A 15,253-nucleotide genomic window follows, 5' to 3' on the forward strand; every position below is an offset into this window, starting at 1 on the left:
CAGAACAGGGAGCCCTGTGTGACGGGGCTCAATCCCAGGACCTCCAGAATCATGACCTGAGCCAAATGCAGACACTTAACCAACTGAGCCACCCAGGTGCCCCAACTATATTTTAAATACAATATTTAATATATACTATCTCATTTAATTTTCCCAGTGATCCTATAAAGTAGATCCTTCTCTTATCCCCATCATAAAGATGGGAAAACAAAGGCACAGAGAGGTAAAATAATTTTCTCAAAGTCTCAGTGTGGAAGTGCACAGTCAGACAGTCTACACAAATGAACAAGTGGGGGCCAGGGAAAGCCTGCTTGGCCCCTCTGCTCAGGGTGTCTGAGAGACTGAGCCATTCTGGGTACCTTGTGAAGTCCTCAAATCTCCTGAAGGCGACCATGGCCCCCATCCGCTGGCACAGTGGGGAGAAGCCGCTGTCCATGAAGAGCTCGGTGCTGTGCCTGAGCAGGTCGGGGTTGGTGATGCTGATGGGCACAGCCATCCTATGGGGGGACCAGAAGAGGGGAACAAAGGAGCTACTTGAAGCTCTGGCCCCAAGCACTTGTTCCTGCCCTGGAAGTTTCAGTGAGCCAGACTAGCATTAGAGGCCTCCCCTTTAAGCAGGGCTTAAAATTTGGAGATGGAGGGGACTGGGATCTGGGGCTAAGAGTCTTGTCTGATTACTCAGGCCCTGGAACAGACTAGGAGTTCAGCAAGTGAGGGATGAATTAATGAATGAATGATGCATACATGCATGCACACAGACAAGTCCAGCCTCAACATGGTCCCAGGGAAATCCAAGATCAGGAACTTGACCTTAGAGAATGAACACAGTGCCAATTTCTCCTGGACAGCCCAGCCCTGGGTGGCTGGTGAAAAGGCAGACTTGGTTCTAGAGAGACATGCCAGGCCTCTGCTCCTCCAGTGCCTCTGCCTCCATCAAACCTGTCCTTGGGACAGGGTCAGAAACCAAAACTGGCCCCTCAGCCAGCAGCTCATCGGAGTTTAGCTGGTCCCTGCCTCCCAGGACTAGCTATTCACCAGCAGCAAGCACAAATGGATCCCCCAGAGCAATGACAATTGCGCCCTGGAGTCAAGTGAAGAAGGGAATGTTTATTAGATGGGGTACAGAAAAGTCAAAAGAGCAGGCCTGGGGCTACCCTCCTAAAAAGGCAACTTGCCTCCAAGGCTACCCTTTGGCTGATATCTGAGAACTTGGGGAGGAGGAGTCCCACCATTCCCTAAATGATAAGAGGCTCACTGTGCCCAAATTGTTTGTACCATGTGGTTTGTGCCAACCACCTACTTTCCTTCTGGGGTCTGGGATTTGGGTACATGCTTGGCTGAGGACATCCACATGACCAGTTCCCCACAAAAATCCTGGGTGCTGAGTCTCTAACCAGATGCTGGACAGCACTGCACACAGGTCATCGTAGCTCACTGTCAGGGGGATGAAGTACATCCTATGTGACTCCCTTGGGGAGGACTCTTGAAAGCTTGTACCAGAGGATACCCCATGACCCTTTTCCTCTTGCTGACTGTGCTTTGTTTCATGTCCTTTCACTGTGACAAGTCACAGACAGGAGCATGATATATACTACTTAGCCCTGTAAACCTTCTTAGCAAATCCTCAAATCTGCTCTTGGGAGACCCCTGACCCAGGTGGGCGGTGGCCTCTATGCCTTCCTGTCCGGTACCCCTGAAATCACCATCCAGGCCCCCTGCTCCTGGACAGCTAAATGCAGAGTAGCAAACTGGCATGGCAGCAGAAGCTGAATTCAGCCCATGGACTGACTGTAGTCACTGCAGCATTTTTAATTCTCATACATTAATTACCTTATCACAGTGAAAAGTTGAAGAATTTCATTTTTTAAAAGATTTTATTTATTTATTTATTTGGGAGAGAGAGAGAGAGATCACAGAGGCAAAGGGAATAGCAGAGTCATCACTGAGTAGGGAGCCTGACATGGGGCTCGATCCCAGGACCCTGTGATCATGACCTGAGCTAAGACAGACACTTAACTAAGTCACCTAGGCGCCCCTCATTTTTTTAAAGTCTGGATGTCCTGCTTCTCTTGTGGAGGGGAAAAAGGGAGAGATTTGGTCTAGCTGGACCATGTTCCTGGAGCTAGAACAGCAGCCCCTCAGGTAGGGCCATACTCTCCAGGTCTTACCTCCTGGCCAGGCTCACAGAACTCTGGGTCTGCCCCTAAGTCCTGGCTGTGCCCTGCATGAAGCTCTGCTGGCCTCTGGTCTGACCTCCCCATCCTGGTCCTCCGAACTAATTCACCGTGTGTCTGGTTCTACAGCCAGGCCCTCCTGGGAGGTGGGACTTTACTCGCCATAGCCCTTCCCAGAGGCCCTGAAGAGCGGGGTTAGGGGCAGCTGCAGGCAGGGTCTACTCTGAAGACCCAGGCCTAGAGGAAGATTCTGGAGCTCCCAGCCAATAGCCACAGCAAGGACCTGAGACTGTCAGGGAATCCCACCAGGGCCCTCGGTGTCTGTGTTGGTCAAAATGGGACCCTGTGCCCACACTGACGGTCCCAACAAGTAACCCAAATATGTGTACAGGTTCCATCTAAGAAACGAGTTGTGACTGACCCACAGCATTTAGGAGAACCACCTTCTATCCTAACTGGGTTGAACTGCTAAGACAACAAAATAAAAAAAAATAAAAATAAATATAAAAAAAACCAGAATGCCTCCTCACAGGCAGTTTCAAAAGCCCTTACACCACACCTCCCACAGTTCCCAAATGATTCCAGGGCCACAAACACTTTGTTTCCTTTTCTCTCAAATGGACAAAATATCATGCTCTCTCTCTTTTTTAAATAAGAGTAAAAATAAATGATAAATACAAAAGGAGGTGCCTCATTGAGAAGCACTTCTTTTCTTCATCCATAGCCAAACAACACCCTTCTTCTTAAAAGCAACAGACAGAAAAACATATGCTTTCAAACCCCCAAGAGATCCTAATATTCCCCGCTTCAAGAAATCATGAATCCTGTTGCCCATAGAGACACAAGATCTGATTAATTCACGGCCCAAATCATGATGAAACTGTTCTAGCCACAAGCCAGGCCTGTGGGGACCCCCAGGAGAACTGGACCCAGAGGCATGGGGGAGAGGGAAAGGGAATGCTCCAGATCTCAAGGAGACATGTTTACTTTAGCTGAAGGTAACTCACTCTACCTGACCAGGATGGTACTTCGGGTCCTGAAATAAGATGCATTTAGAAAACACACACACTAGTGTGTCCCCAAATGAGAACTTCATGGGGATCCAGAGGATCTGTAGGTGCTGCAGGGGGTACTCTGACAGGAGAGGCACATGGCTCAAATCCCTACTACCCCATATGAATGAGCAGCTGGGCTTGTGCCAAGGGAAGATGTCAAATGGAGATGAAAACACATTTTTGGCCAACAGATGGTGAGGACTGAATGAAACAGTATGGAAAGCTTAGCATGGTGCCTGACCAACAGCATGCCATCAGGCAGTACCAACACAGTAATAATCATCCCAGGGGTCCCTAATGTTCACCAACAACTTTCCACATGTCAGGCACTGCCCTAAATGCCACATGCTTCTTGTCACATTTATTCTTCATAATGGTTTAGGAAAGAACTGTTGAATAGAACTTTCTGTGGTGACGGAATGTTCTAGAACTGCAATATCCAATATGGCAGCCACAAACCACATGTGGCTGTTGAGCACTTTAAGTGTTGCTGGTACGACTAAGGAAAAATTAAAAATTTAATTTCACTCGTTTTAATTTAAAGAGGCATATATGGGTAGTGGTTACTATACTGGGCAGTGCAGGTGGATGGGGTAGACACTGGATTATCTCTACAGATGAGAGAACGGAGATGCAGGGAGATCCCACAGGGGAGAAGTGGTATCCCTGATGTCTCCCCAGACATACTCGCTGGGTCCCACCAGAGGCAGGACCTACACTGGTCAGGAAGAAAAACACACATGCCACACCAGGGTGTGGACCATCCCATACCTGTTTGGGTGGGAAGAGGGCAGCATGAACTGGAATTCCACCACACAGGTGCCGTCCGGGAGCTGTCGGTGCTGCAAGCTGTTTAACTCATAGGCAATGTAGCCCCTCCGCACATAAACCTAATGAAGCAGAAGCCGCAGAAGACATTCTCTCAGAGGGCGTTGCAGAGTGTCTTCAAAACCTGACAAAACTCAGGCTGGAGGGATACCATAATGATCTCTAAGTGTTCTCCAAGCAGTAGCAAGGAACAAATCTGCTCACGTGTTACAATGTTACTGTCATCACAAAGGGCTAGAGAGTAAATGTTTTAGGCTTTGCAAGATATGGGTTCTCTATCACAACTATTATTCAATTCCGTTGTTGCAGCCTGGAAGCAGCCAAGGACAGTATGTAAATAAATGGGCATGGCTGTGTTCCAATAAAACTTTATTAACAAAAACAAGCAGTGGGCCAGATGCGGCCCGCAGGCTACAGTCTGTCGACACCTGCTCTAGAGTAACCCGTCGTCCAACAGAAATGTAACATAGCCACATAAGCAATTTTGGTTTTCCATTTTCTAGTAGCCACTTCAGAAAAAGCAACAGGTAAAAATAAGTTTAATAATATATTTCATTTCATCCCCGATTCCAAACGTAATGTCCTTTCAACATGTAATCAATATAAAATTATTGATGCAGTTGCGATTCTTTCTCCATGCAGAGTCCTTGAAAGCCAGCATGCATTGTATACTTAGAACACAGCTCAACCCAGACCAGCTAGCTGCATTTCAAGTGCTCACTAGCCACATGGAGCCAGTGGCTGCCCTATTGGACAGCACAGTTCCAGAGGTTAAGACGGTGGGATTTCTTTAATCAAATAGGGAAACTAAGAATTGTATAGCAAGAGTTAACATAGCAGGCCTAACCACTATTCTTCAAAGACCTTTGGCTGGCCTCCAGGAACTTGAATTTGGCAGGGTTCCCACTATTCCCTGGTAAGAATGGTTCGTGGCACCTGAGCTGTATAAAGAGTGGATTTATGTTGAACCTGTACTTTCTTTCTAGGAGTTCAGAATTGTGTCACAAACTAGGACCAGTCCCCAGTAAAACCCCTGGGAGTTGAGTCTCTGAGCCTCATTCCAAACATGTTGTCATAACTTATTGTTCGAGGAATTGAAAGTGCCTACAGGACCACTGGAAGCTCACATCTGGTTTCCTTTGGATGTTGCCCCATGCACTTTGTCCCTCTGCTGATTGTGCTTTGCGTCCTTTCATTCTAGCAAGTCACAGCCATAACCATAACCATCTGCTGAGTCCTGTGAGTCTTCCCCGTGAATCATCGGACTTGGGCTGGTCCTGGGGACATCCGCACATTTAGAGCAGGAACAAAACTCTACACATCTAAGAGACCGAGTGAAAATGTCATGTTCACAATGCTCAATTGAGTCATGGAGAAAAGGTTGGATTATGTTCAATAAGCCTGTTGAACAAAGGGACAGGATGTTCAAAGAGCTCTGGAAAATTCTCAAAGAGGAAAAAAAAAAAAACCCAAAAACAAAACAGGATTTGGCACTCCAAAAAGCAAAGAAGGTAGGCTGATGCTTTCTTTCCACTTGACACAGGATCCCCTCAAATAGGACAGGCACTTGGATAGTGAGCAGCAATAGTGTTCACATCAAATGCTAGTGCTCATTTATCTTCAAATAACCCTGTGAGGTAGGCATTACCGCCCCTGCTGTGGCATGAGAATCTAAAGGTCCAGAGAAGGCAGGCAACTGCCCAGAGGTCATATAGCTCGTAACCTCGCATAGGTTGCTCCCACTGACGGGAAACTCTTTGCTTCTTCCCTTCCCACCAATTCTGACTCGCTCTTCCGATGCTTGCTTTCGTATCACTTTCTCATCCAAGTCTGGGCTGACCCTCCCGGTAAGGTTAAATCCTGCTGTCCGATTCTCAGCTTGATGGCTGTGTTCCCACTGCAGCCCTAACATATGTGCAATGAAGGAAATATTTAGTGTGTGTCTTTCCCCAGCCAGAGAGAAGCTCCATGAGGACAGAGACTATGGCTGTTTCCTGCTGTGTCCCCAGTGTCTGGCACACAGTGGGTCTCGATATAGTTGAACATTGGAAAGAGCAGGGGGTGGGAGAGGGGGAGGCACTTATAAGCACTACTGGGTCTCACTGTTGGAAGCAGAGATCTGAAAAGGATTCTTTGAGGTGAAATCAGGGAGGAGGTAAAGACTGCAGGCCCAAGAGACTCTAGGGCTGTTACATGCTCACAAACCCAAAATGGTCTCCATGGAGACCCAGCCAAGCTTCCAGCACCAGGATGGGGGGCCCACAAGGTCTACAAAGGTGGAAGAAGAGGGAGTGGGGGCCACAAGGAACTGAGACTCCAAGATCAGAGGTTTTTGCTGCTGGTCACTCCCTTCTCTGTCCTATCACCAGGGAAGGCACCTTAAATTGTCACCTAGACTCCCTCCAGCTCTTGCAGTTTGAAGCAGATGAGTCTTCCAAAGAAAGTTATCTAATGCAGTGAGTCAGAGTTTGCATGAGGTGCCTCAGCTCTTAGTGGTGGGTATTTAGGTGTGCCCTGCCGAGATGAGGCCAGGATGGCACAGGAGAGAACAAGGATTACCAGCAAGGACTCCAGATTGAGACCTAGTGTGAATGGTGGTCCTGCCACTCCCCAGCTCTGAAACCATCTCTCCCAGCTTCACTTCCCTTTCCTGGAAGCTGGGTATAGTAACAGTACCTGCCCTGTAGAGAGAAGGACAAGATCCCATGCTCAAGGCATGTGGCTGGTGGGCAGTGGCTGCTGGAACCGGCATGTTCAGTGCAGATGCTGTTCCTGGGCCCCCCCTCCTACTTACCTCCAAAGATGCCATACAGACAACTTTGTTGGTGTGGTAGAAGAAAGTGGGCAGGACGTCAAATATGGTCGTTTCTGAGAGTATTAATTTCTGCGGGATGGGAAGGGGCAAAAAAAGGGAAACGTTACCAAGTTTTAATCAAGGGTCAGATGAGCAGAATGGGGGTAGCAGGGAGGGGAACCCCGCACTGGTGTCATCAACAAAATTCTGCCAGCATTCCAGGCCATAGATCGGAAAGTGGAAACAGTTTGGGGACGACTGCCCCTAAGGCTCCCCATTCCAAATGCGGAGAGGAGGTACCTGGAGATTGCAAATGATCCAAAATTGGGGGATGAGGGGAGCCCAAAAGATGAAGCCATGCCTCAGCCATGTGAGTGTTCATGGTTTCCAGTAACTCCATTAAAATTGTACGTTGTGGGGAGCCTTGCAGCCTGATGCTCCATCCACCCTGTGGGACTGAACCTCTCCCAAAGGCTCCCCGAGGCCCCATCGGGTGGCCCTGGCCACAGTGGACTAAACTGCTGGTATTTGCAATTGTGCCCGGAACCCAGTGCTGCCCCACTGAGGGTGTGGGGAGCCCATGTATCTGAGGCCCCACCTGGTAAACAGTGTGTGCTCTGTGAATAGAAGGAGGTGGCCTCACCTTGAGGTTTTCTGGGCAGAACTGGTGGCCGTACATGTCGATGGCAGACAGGAAAATGGACTCTACCTGGTTGTGCCTCAGCTCATAGGACGGGAGGTGGGAGGCAATCAGGACCTGCGGGAGAGGGTGGGGAGCAGAGGGGCTGGGGAAACCAACCCTTCAGGGGAGAAGCCTAGGGCCAGGCCCTGGGGTCGGATGCGGGATGGCAACAGAAGGGCTATGCACCATGAGGGACACGGGTGGCGAGAAGGACAGCACCCCACGACTCTACCTGTCTGGCTCTGAGGGCCACCTTGCAATGCTCGCTTTTGCTCAGCTGAGTGAGCTCGTTGAGGATGGAGGTCAGCTCTTCAGACAGGGAAGGGTCTGGGCCACAGAGCTCATCCTTTGGGGGACAAAGACAGAATCCAAATGGCTTCCCTCCGCCAGAAGGAAACAAGCCAGCACTCACCCTCACCTGGGGGGGGGGGTGCAGCTACCCCAAGTCAGACAGCTGCTCAGCTCTCTGAGCATCCCTAGCACAGCCTAATCATACATAATCATACATCTGCCATGTGTCCCCCATTCATCCACCTGCTAACACACTCTAAACACCCACTCAGACAAAAAATACAACTCCATCTCTACCTACATCACTATTAGTAGCCACCCAATATTAGGTACTTAATATGTGCCAGGCAAGCAACTCTACCTTTACATTCATTTCCCCAAACTCTCCCACCCCTCTGAGGAGTTACAATATGATTCCCATTTTACAGATGAGGAAACTGAGACTCAGAAGTAGTGTGCCATCAAGCATAGGCAAAGCAGAGCCACATCCAAACCCAAGTCTATTCTGTCCCCAAGGCTTCTCTTTCCTCAATACATTGCTGCTTGACTTAAGGGGTTTCAGAGAAGAGGGATGAGGGGAAATAGAGCCAGGTAAAAAGAGTAAGGTTCACACAGGATGCTCTAATGAGGGTTTGATAAGCCACCCTCTAGGAGCAGCATTCTGGAGAGCTCAAGGGCAGCTTCTTACAGGAAGGAGGATCTGGAGTTGCAGAAAAAGTAGAGGAACAGCGGATCCCATTGGCATCCCTCATACTTCTGAATAAGAGGCCTTTTTGCCAGACACCAGGGCTGTGTGCACCTGGTCTGTGCATATCCTCCTTGTGCCCTATATGCAAGAAGGGCTTGGGAATGGCTCAGAGCAGGTGCTCCTTAATACCCATTGAAGACAGAACAATGACGGCTGGAAATCTGAACACTCCAGCAACACACCTCCACCCTGCCCCAGCCCAGACTGCTCTCCATGAAATCACCAGATTGGTGGGGCCATCGGTCCTTTCTTCTACACCTGCCTCTGCATTTCCCTAATTAGAATGAACCTGCTCTGTTTTTATGATCAGAACATCCATAATGCATTAATATTTCACATTTGTACACAAACACACAAGCATGTGGGTGCTGAAGAAATCACGTAGATTACTCTAAACTTTCTCTCCCTCCCCTGCTGTGATTTGCTTTAGAAACCAAGTCCCCTTAAAGACTCAAAGAAGTTCTTTTGAGACTCAAAAAAAATTTCATTTCAAAGTGAATATTCAATTAACAAGTCTTTTCAGAGAGTCTTCCAAATACCATCAAATGCAAAGAACTCACCATTTTCAACAAATGGAACCAAGAGAGCCAAAAGAATAGTGGATCTCGCACACAACATTCCCCAAACTGCACTTGATACAATATTTTCAGCCGCCTTCACTGAGAATCCCCAAACAAGTGTCCTCATTCTCTGATCTGGGGGCCACTCCACTCTGTCTTCCAGTATACATAACTTTTAGCACCTTCATGCCCAGAAGAGAGTCAGTATGTGCACAAAGATTAATGAACACCAGGATAATCCACAGATCTCACTCCTGGCCTTTGAATGGCGAGCCAATGGTAACAGGTAACAGGCACACCTTGCTTTACAAACACTCAACTGAAAAAGACTCCATCCAAAGAAGGTATTTTGCAAAGGATTACACTATCTTAGCAATGGCATTCTCCGCAAAGAGTGGACATCTCTTTGGGCATAAGTTCCCAATCCTGGCTGCAAGCTGCAATCACTTGGAAAGCCCTCCCTGCCAATTTAATTTTTAAGGATTTCAAAAACTACACAAGAATCAAGGATCAGTAGGGGCACCCAAGTAGCTCAGTTGGTTGAGCATCTGACCCTTTATTTTGGCTCAGGCCATGATCTCAGGGTCCTGGGATTGAGCCCTGTGTTGGGCTACACTCTCAGCTGGGAGTCTGCTTAAGGATTCTCTCTCTCTCTCTCCCTCTGTCTCTCCACACTCTCTCTAAAATAAATAAATCTTTAAAACAAAATTAAGGATCAGTACATTGAAAACCTCTATACTGATGATCCAGATTCACCAGGTGTTAAATGTTTATTATTATCATACTTGCTTTTTCTCTGGTAAGCATATACACACGCATGCAAGTATGCACACATACATTTTCTTTCTTTGAGAGTCAGTTACAGACACTGCAATCCTTCCCACTAAGATTGTACCTCCTTGAGAAAAAGATCCTCTCTTAGGTAAAAAACCACTAAAAACACCCAAGAAATTAGACATTACACTGATATTATTATATAATATACAACTTATATTTAAGTTTCCAATGGGGGGGGGGGCTTTCAAAAAATATTAATGCCTGGTCCACATCCCCAGAAAGCTTGATTTAACTGACTAGGGTGGGGCCTGAGCATCTGTTTTTAAAAAGCTCCACTACACTTACCCCAGGAGATTCTCATGTGCAGCTAGGAGTAAGAGATCCTCATATTGCCCTAGATTTCAAAATGATTTTTTACAAAAATATCAGTGTTTTTTTTTTTTTTAAGATTTATTTATTCATGAGAGACACAAAGAGAGAGCCAGAGACACAGGCAGAGGGAGAATCAGGCTCCCTCTGGGGAACCCGGTGTAGAACTCGATCCCAGGACCCAGGGATCATGACCTGAGCCAAAGACAGACGCTCAACCACTGAGCCACCCAGACACCCCCAAAATATCACGTTTTTATGAATCCATCTTGTTAGGGTGTTAACTATCCTATAAACCCAGGCCCAAATTTGGCCCACTGCCCATTTTTATAAATAAAGTTTTCTTGGGTACACAGCCCCACTCATACATTTATATATTATATTTATACTTATATATTGTCTATGGTTTCATTCACACTACAATAGCAGAGCTAAGTTGTTACAACACAGGCTGTGTGGTTCTCAAGACTAAAATATTTACTATATTTGCCAAAAAAAAAAAAAAAATTTGCCAGCCCCTTCTTGCTATAAGCTAAGTCCAGACCTCTCTTACTATCTGCTGATTCTACATTTTCCAAGTGAGCCATCAGGGACCAGATCAAGGAAAAAAATCTTGAGCTATAAAGAATGCTAGTTATCACTAGTCAACAGAAATCAGAACAAAGAAATTCCATGCTTCTCCAAGAAGGCAAAATAAAAATCCTACCAAGACTCAGAATCCAATATCCTATAATAACTTATGACTCTGGAGCCAGGTTATGGGTTCAAGTCCCAGCTCTGCATTCATTTTTTTTTAAGATTTTATTTATTTATTCATGAGAAACACAGAAGAGAGGCAGAGACACAGGCAGAGAAGCAGGGTCCCTGTGGGGAGCCGATGTGTGATTTGACCCCAGGACTCCAGGATCACGCCCTTGGCCGAAGGCAGAGGCTCAACCTCTGAGCCACCCAGGCATCCCCCAAGTTCTGCCTTTAGAAGTTGGATGCCCTTGGGAAAGTGACATCACCTCCCCCATGCTCTGCCAAAGTGGGAGCGAGAGCAGCGTGCACCTTCCAGGCTTGCTGTGAGAATTAAATGAGTTAGTATTTATACAGCATGGCAGGAGTACCCGGGACATAGAGGGTGCTTTTGAGTGTTAGCCATGATCTCCTCTAGCAACTGATAAATCCCACCCATTGCCTGGCTTCATAAACTAAGTCTTATTGAGACACAGGCATGTCCATTGCTTACACTGTACAAGATCAGGACTGAGACTGTATGACTGGCAAAAGCTGAAATATTAATACTCTGGCCATTTGCAGAATGTCTGCAGACCCCAAGTTATTCCCACTGTGAGTACAAGGTGCTCTTCCCTGCTTACAATCAACATGATCACCAGCTGGTTCTTCTTGGCCACCTGTGCATGGGAAAAGATGCAATCCAGCACCTGAGACATGTCTGGCTTCAGCTGCTCCCTGAGGTTTATCACACACTTGTCATAGTGAGCTGCAGGGAGACAAAAGGGGTAAGGCTCAGGGCCCTCCCGCCGTGTGGGCTTGTCACCAGTGCTGGTAGCAACTCTTGCCTTGTTGGAAATGGTGTTCCACGCGTAAGTATCTTCTCAGGAGGTCCAACACCACCACCTTCATGTAGCCACGGATCCCGCTGCGGTACCTGAGGAGAAAGGCGAGGCTGCTTGAACCATCAGCTCCACTTCCTGGGGCGGAGGGGCAGGTTTACAGCCAGGGCTTTTAGGACTTCAAAAAGGAGAAAACAGTAATCAAGTATCTGGAGACTGTATCCCCTAATCCTCAAGGCTGGGAGAGATGTGTGAGTTGGTTCATTTGCACTAATTCTACAGGCCAAAGACAGCAGTGACTTGCACAAGATCATATATCCAGCCAGGGTCCAAGCCTGAGCCTTTGGATGGCACCTGCCAAACCCCAGAGAGAAAAGATGAGATGCTGAGAAAGGTCAGCCTTGTATACACTATTGATATCAGAAATGATCAATTAACCATCCTAGGTATAAAGATAGCTTGAAAGATAAACAAAACTTGAAAGAATTTATCGATAGATCCTCTGTAAATTTCACTTTCTTTTTGAAAAAACAAATTTTAACCTGGATGTTCCCTAAAACATTTCATCTAAATCATTTCTGCACATAGGAAAATGAGTTTCTTAAGTGATATGACACTGAGTTTTAAGGGCATTAAGACCAGTTTAACCCCAGAGTCACTGACAATAAAAGAACCTAATACATGCACTTATTCAATTATGATTTATTTTTTTTAATATTATTTATTTATTTATTTATTTATTCATTCATTCATGAGAGACACAGAGCATGAGAGAGAGAGACAGAGACACTGGCAGAGGGAGAAGCAGGCTCCCCATAGGGAGCCCGACGTGGGACTCGACCCCAGGTCTCCAGGATCACAACCCAGGCTGAAGGTGGCGCTAAACCGCTGAGCCATCCGGGCTGCCCCTATTCAATTATGATTTAAAAAGAAAAAACAATTACATATATATGAGAGCTCTGAGGGGCGCCTGGGTGGCTAAGACGGTTAAGTATCTGACTCACGATTTCAGCTCAGGTCATGAACTCAGGGTCCTGGGACTGAGACTCGTGTTGGGTGCTGTGCTCAGTGGGGAGTCGGCTTGAGGATTCTCTCTCTCCCTCTGCCCCTCCCCCTATTTGTGCACGCAAACACACGTGCTCTGTTTCTAATAAATATATATTTTTTAAAAAAGAATAGAGGGACACCTGGGTGGCTCAGCGGTTGAGCGTCTGCCTTTGGCTCAGGTTGTGATCTTGGAGTCCCACATCAGGCTCCCCACAGGGAGCCTACTTCTCCCTCTGCCTGTGTCTCTGCCTCTCTCTCTGTGTCTCTCATGAATAAATAAATATTTAAAAAGAGAACAGAGTTTTGATATTTATGTCTAACACAGAAAAATCTGCAAACGGATTTGGTTAATTTGTCATTTGTTTATCTAGGCATTTTTCTGAAGTTAAAGGGTGGGTTTAAGGTTAACGGCCAAAGCATTCTGGGGATGGTCTCCCCTCCTAGCCCTTGGCTGTGAAACTCTCTTCATGGGGAATCCCCCCTAAGACTGCCTTCTTCAGCTCAGTCCTATGGGGCAGGCTGAGACCCCATGAACCAAGGCAGTCCCAGAAAAGAAGGGTAGTCTCCAATGGTCCTATTTCTCTGTGCCTCGGTTTCTGGCACGTGGTAAAATGTACATGCACTTAATCTCTTCCAGTTTAAAACCGTTTCAATTCTACCTTTATTAGCAAAGCTTTCCTGCGAGATAATATTCACACAACATGGTAGTTCTTCCTGTCATCAGGATAGTTCTCTCTGCTCAAGAGCTACTTAAAATACAAATTCTTTTTTTTTTTAAGATTTTATTTATTCACGAGAAACACACAGAGGCAGAGACACAGGCAGAGGGAGAAGCAGGTTCCCTGAGGGGAGCCCAATGTGGGACTCAATCCCAGGACTCTGGGATCACAACCTGAGCTGAGGGCAGATGCTCAACCACTGAACCACCCAGGGGTCCCTACAAATTCTTCATCAACCCTCTTCTGCAATGATTTCAAAACCACAATGACAATCTATATAGTCCTTTATAGCCTATATATAGACTATGCATCCCATTGTCATATAGTCAAAGCTCACATAAGGACTCTCTATGTGTAAGTACTTCATGAACATTAATCCACTCAGAAAAGAATGACCTCTTGTGAGTGAAGTGTTTTTATTCCCATTTTACAAACTGGCAAACTGAGATCACAGGAGAAAAGGGTTAGGAGTACCTATGCCAGGATTGTAATCAGAGTCTCTGGATCCCATGTGCTGTCTCTTGGTTGGAACCTGCCCTTAAGAGAGCCCCAGAGTTGCCTCAGTGGTGTAATACACAATTAGTGTGACAATCACAGCCTATGGAGAGCCAAGGACTCACCTCTGGACCAGCTGCACGATGCTCTGGGTGTTCATGAAGAAGACCTCCCGGTCAGCCTTCCGCTGTAGGGTGGCTGCGTGGCAGTCCAGGATGGTGGCTATCTGGACAGGCAGATAGGACAGGTCTGGCCACTTATAACCACACAATCTGGTCACCACACAGCAGTCACCAGAAGGACCCACCGTGGGCTCCCATGGAGGATCCACCCAAGGCTCATTCAAAATCTGAAAATTTCATCTCCAAAGCCCTCTCTGGTCACCCAAAATTAGCTCTGTTAGTCCCGCTCAACATATTGCTTGAGGAATTTGAGCTTAGAATGGCAACAATCCCATTAAGACACATGTATTATGCCTCTCCACAAATATGAGTAGTCTGGGGGAAGGGAAGGGAGTTTCCAACCTTAGGGAAAATGAAGCGGGCTGCTGGCGGGGGGGTTCTTCTTTTTATAACTAGATTTACTGTTATTAGCATATTGCTTTTGGTAACAAAAAAAATTTTTTTCCCCAGTGGCCTACTTTTTTTTTTTTTTTAATAAATTTATTTTTTATTGGTGTTCAATTTGCCTCTCTGGAAAACTGTGTGGAGGTTCCTCAAAGAGTTAAAAATAGATCTGCCCTACAACCCAGCAATTGCACAAAAAAATATTTTTAATGAAAAACTTGCACAAACAACAAATTCCTAAAATGTCCAAATACGTACTTTTTACAACTGGTGTTCTTTAGAGTTTTGTTTTGGTTATTTTTCAGTTAAGATATATTTACATACCATAGTAATCCCCCCATTCACTCATTCATTCATTCATTCATTCATTCATTTTTTTTAAGTAGGCTCTATGCCTGATTTGGGGCTTGAACTCATGACCCCAGTATCAAAAGCTACATGCTCTACCAATTGAGCCAGACAGGCAACCCTCCCCTTTACAGTATAAAACCATTTGAGCATTTTTCACTATATTCAGAGTTATGCAACCATTTACCACTATGTAATTTAAGAGCATTTTCATCACCCCAGAAAGAAACCTGATAACCAT

The 15,253-nt window shown here is 46.4% G+C and overlaps 1 protein-coding gene across 5 annotated transcripts in view; it reads right to left on the minus strand.

Annotated features, from left to right (window-relative positions):
- ACACB (acetyl-CoA carboxylase beta) overlaps positions 1 to 15,253 on the minus strand; it is a 131,701-nt gene that overhangs the window by 36,986 nt on the left and 79,462 nt on the right. For all 5 annotated transcript variants that reach the window (XM_049101704.1, XM_049101706.1, XM_049101707.1 and 2 more), the window contains 8 exons: positions 14,224 to 14,324; positions 11,844 to 11,932; positions 11,640 to 11,764; positions 7,766 to 7,879; positions 7,495 to 7,608; positions 6,852 to 6,941; positions 4,001 to 4,119; positions 360 to 497 (listed from right to left, as the gene is read on the minus strand). In XM_049101704.1, the coding sequence (XP_048957661.1) occupies positions 360 to 497; positions 4,001 to 4,119; positions 6,852 to 6,941; positions 7,495 to 7,608; positions 7,766 to 7,879; positions 11,640 to 11,764; positions 11,844 to 11,932; positions 14,224 to 14,324 (890 nt within the window). The remainder of the gene's footprint in view (positions 1 to 359; positions 498 to 4,000; positions 4,120 to 6,851; positions 6,942 to 7,494; positions 7,609 to 7,765; positions 7,880 to 11,639; positions 11,765 to 11,843; positions 11,933 to 14,223; positions 14,325 to 15,253) is intronic.

Source organism: Canis lupus, chromosome 26, assembly GCF_003254725.2.
Source record: "Canis lupus dingo isolate Sandy chromosome 26, ASM325472v2, whole genome shotgun sequence".
Lineage (NCBI taxonomy): Eukaryota > Metazoa > Chordata > Mammalia > Carnivora > Canidae > Canis > Canis lupus.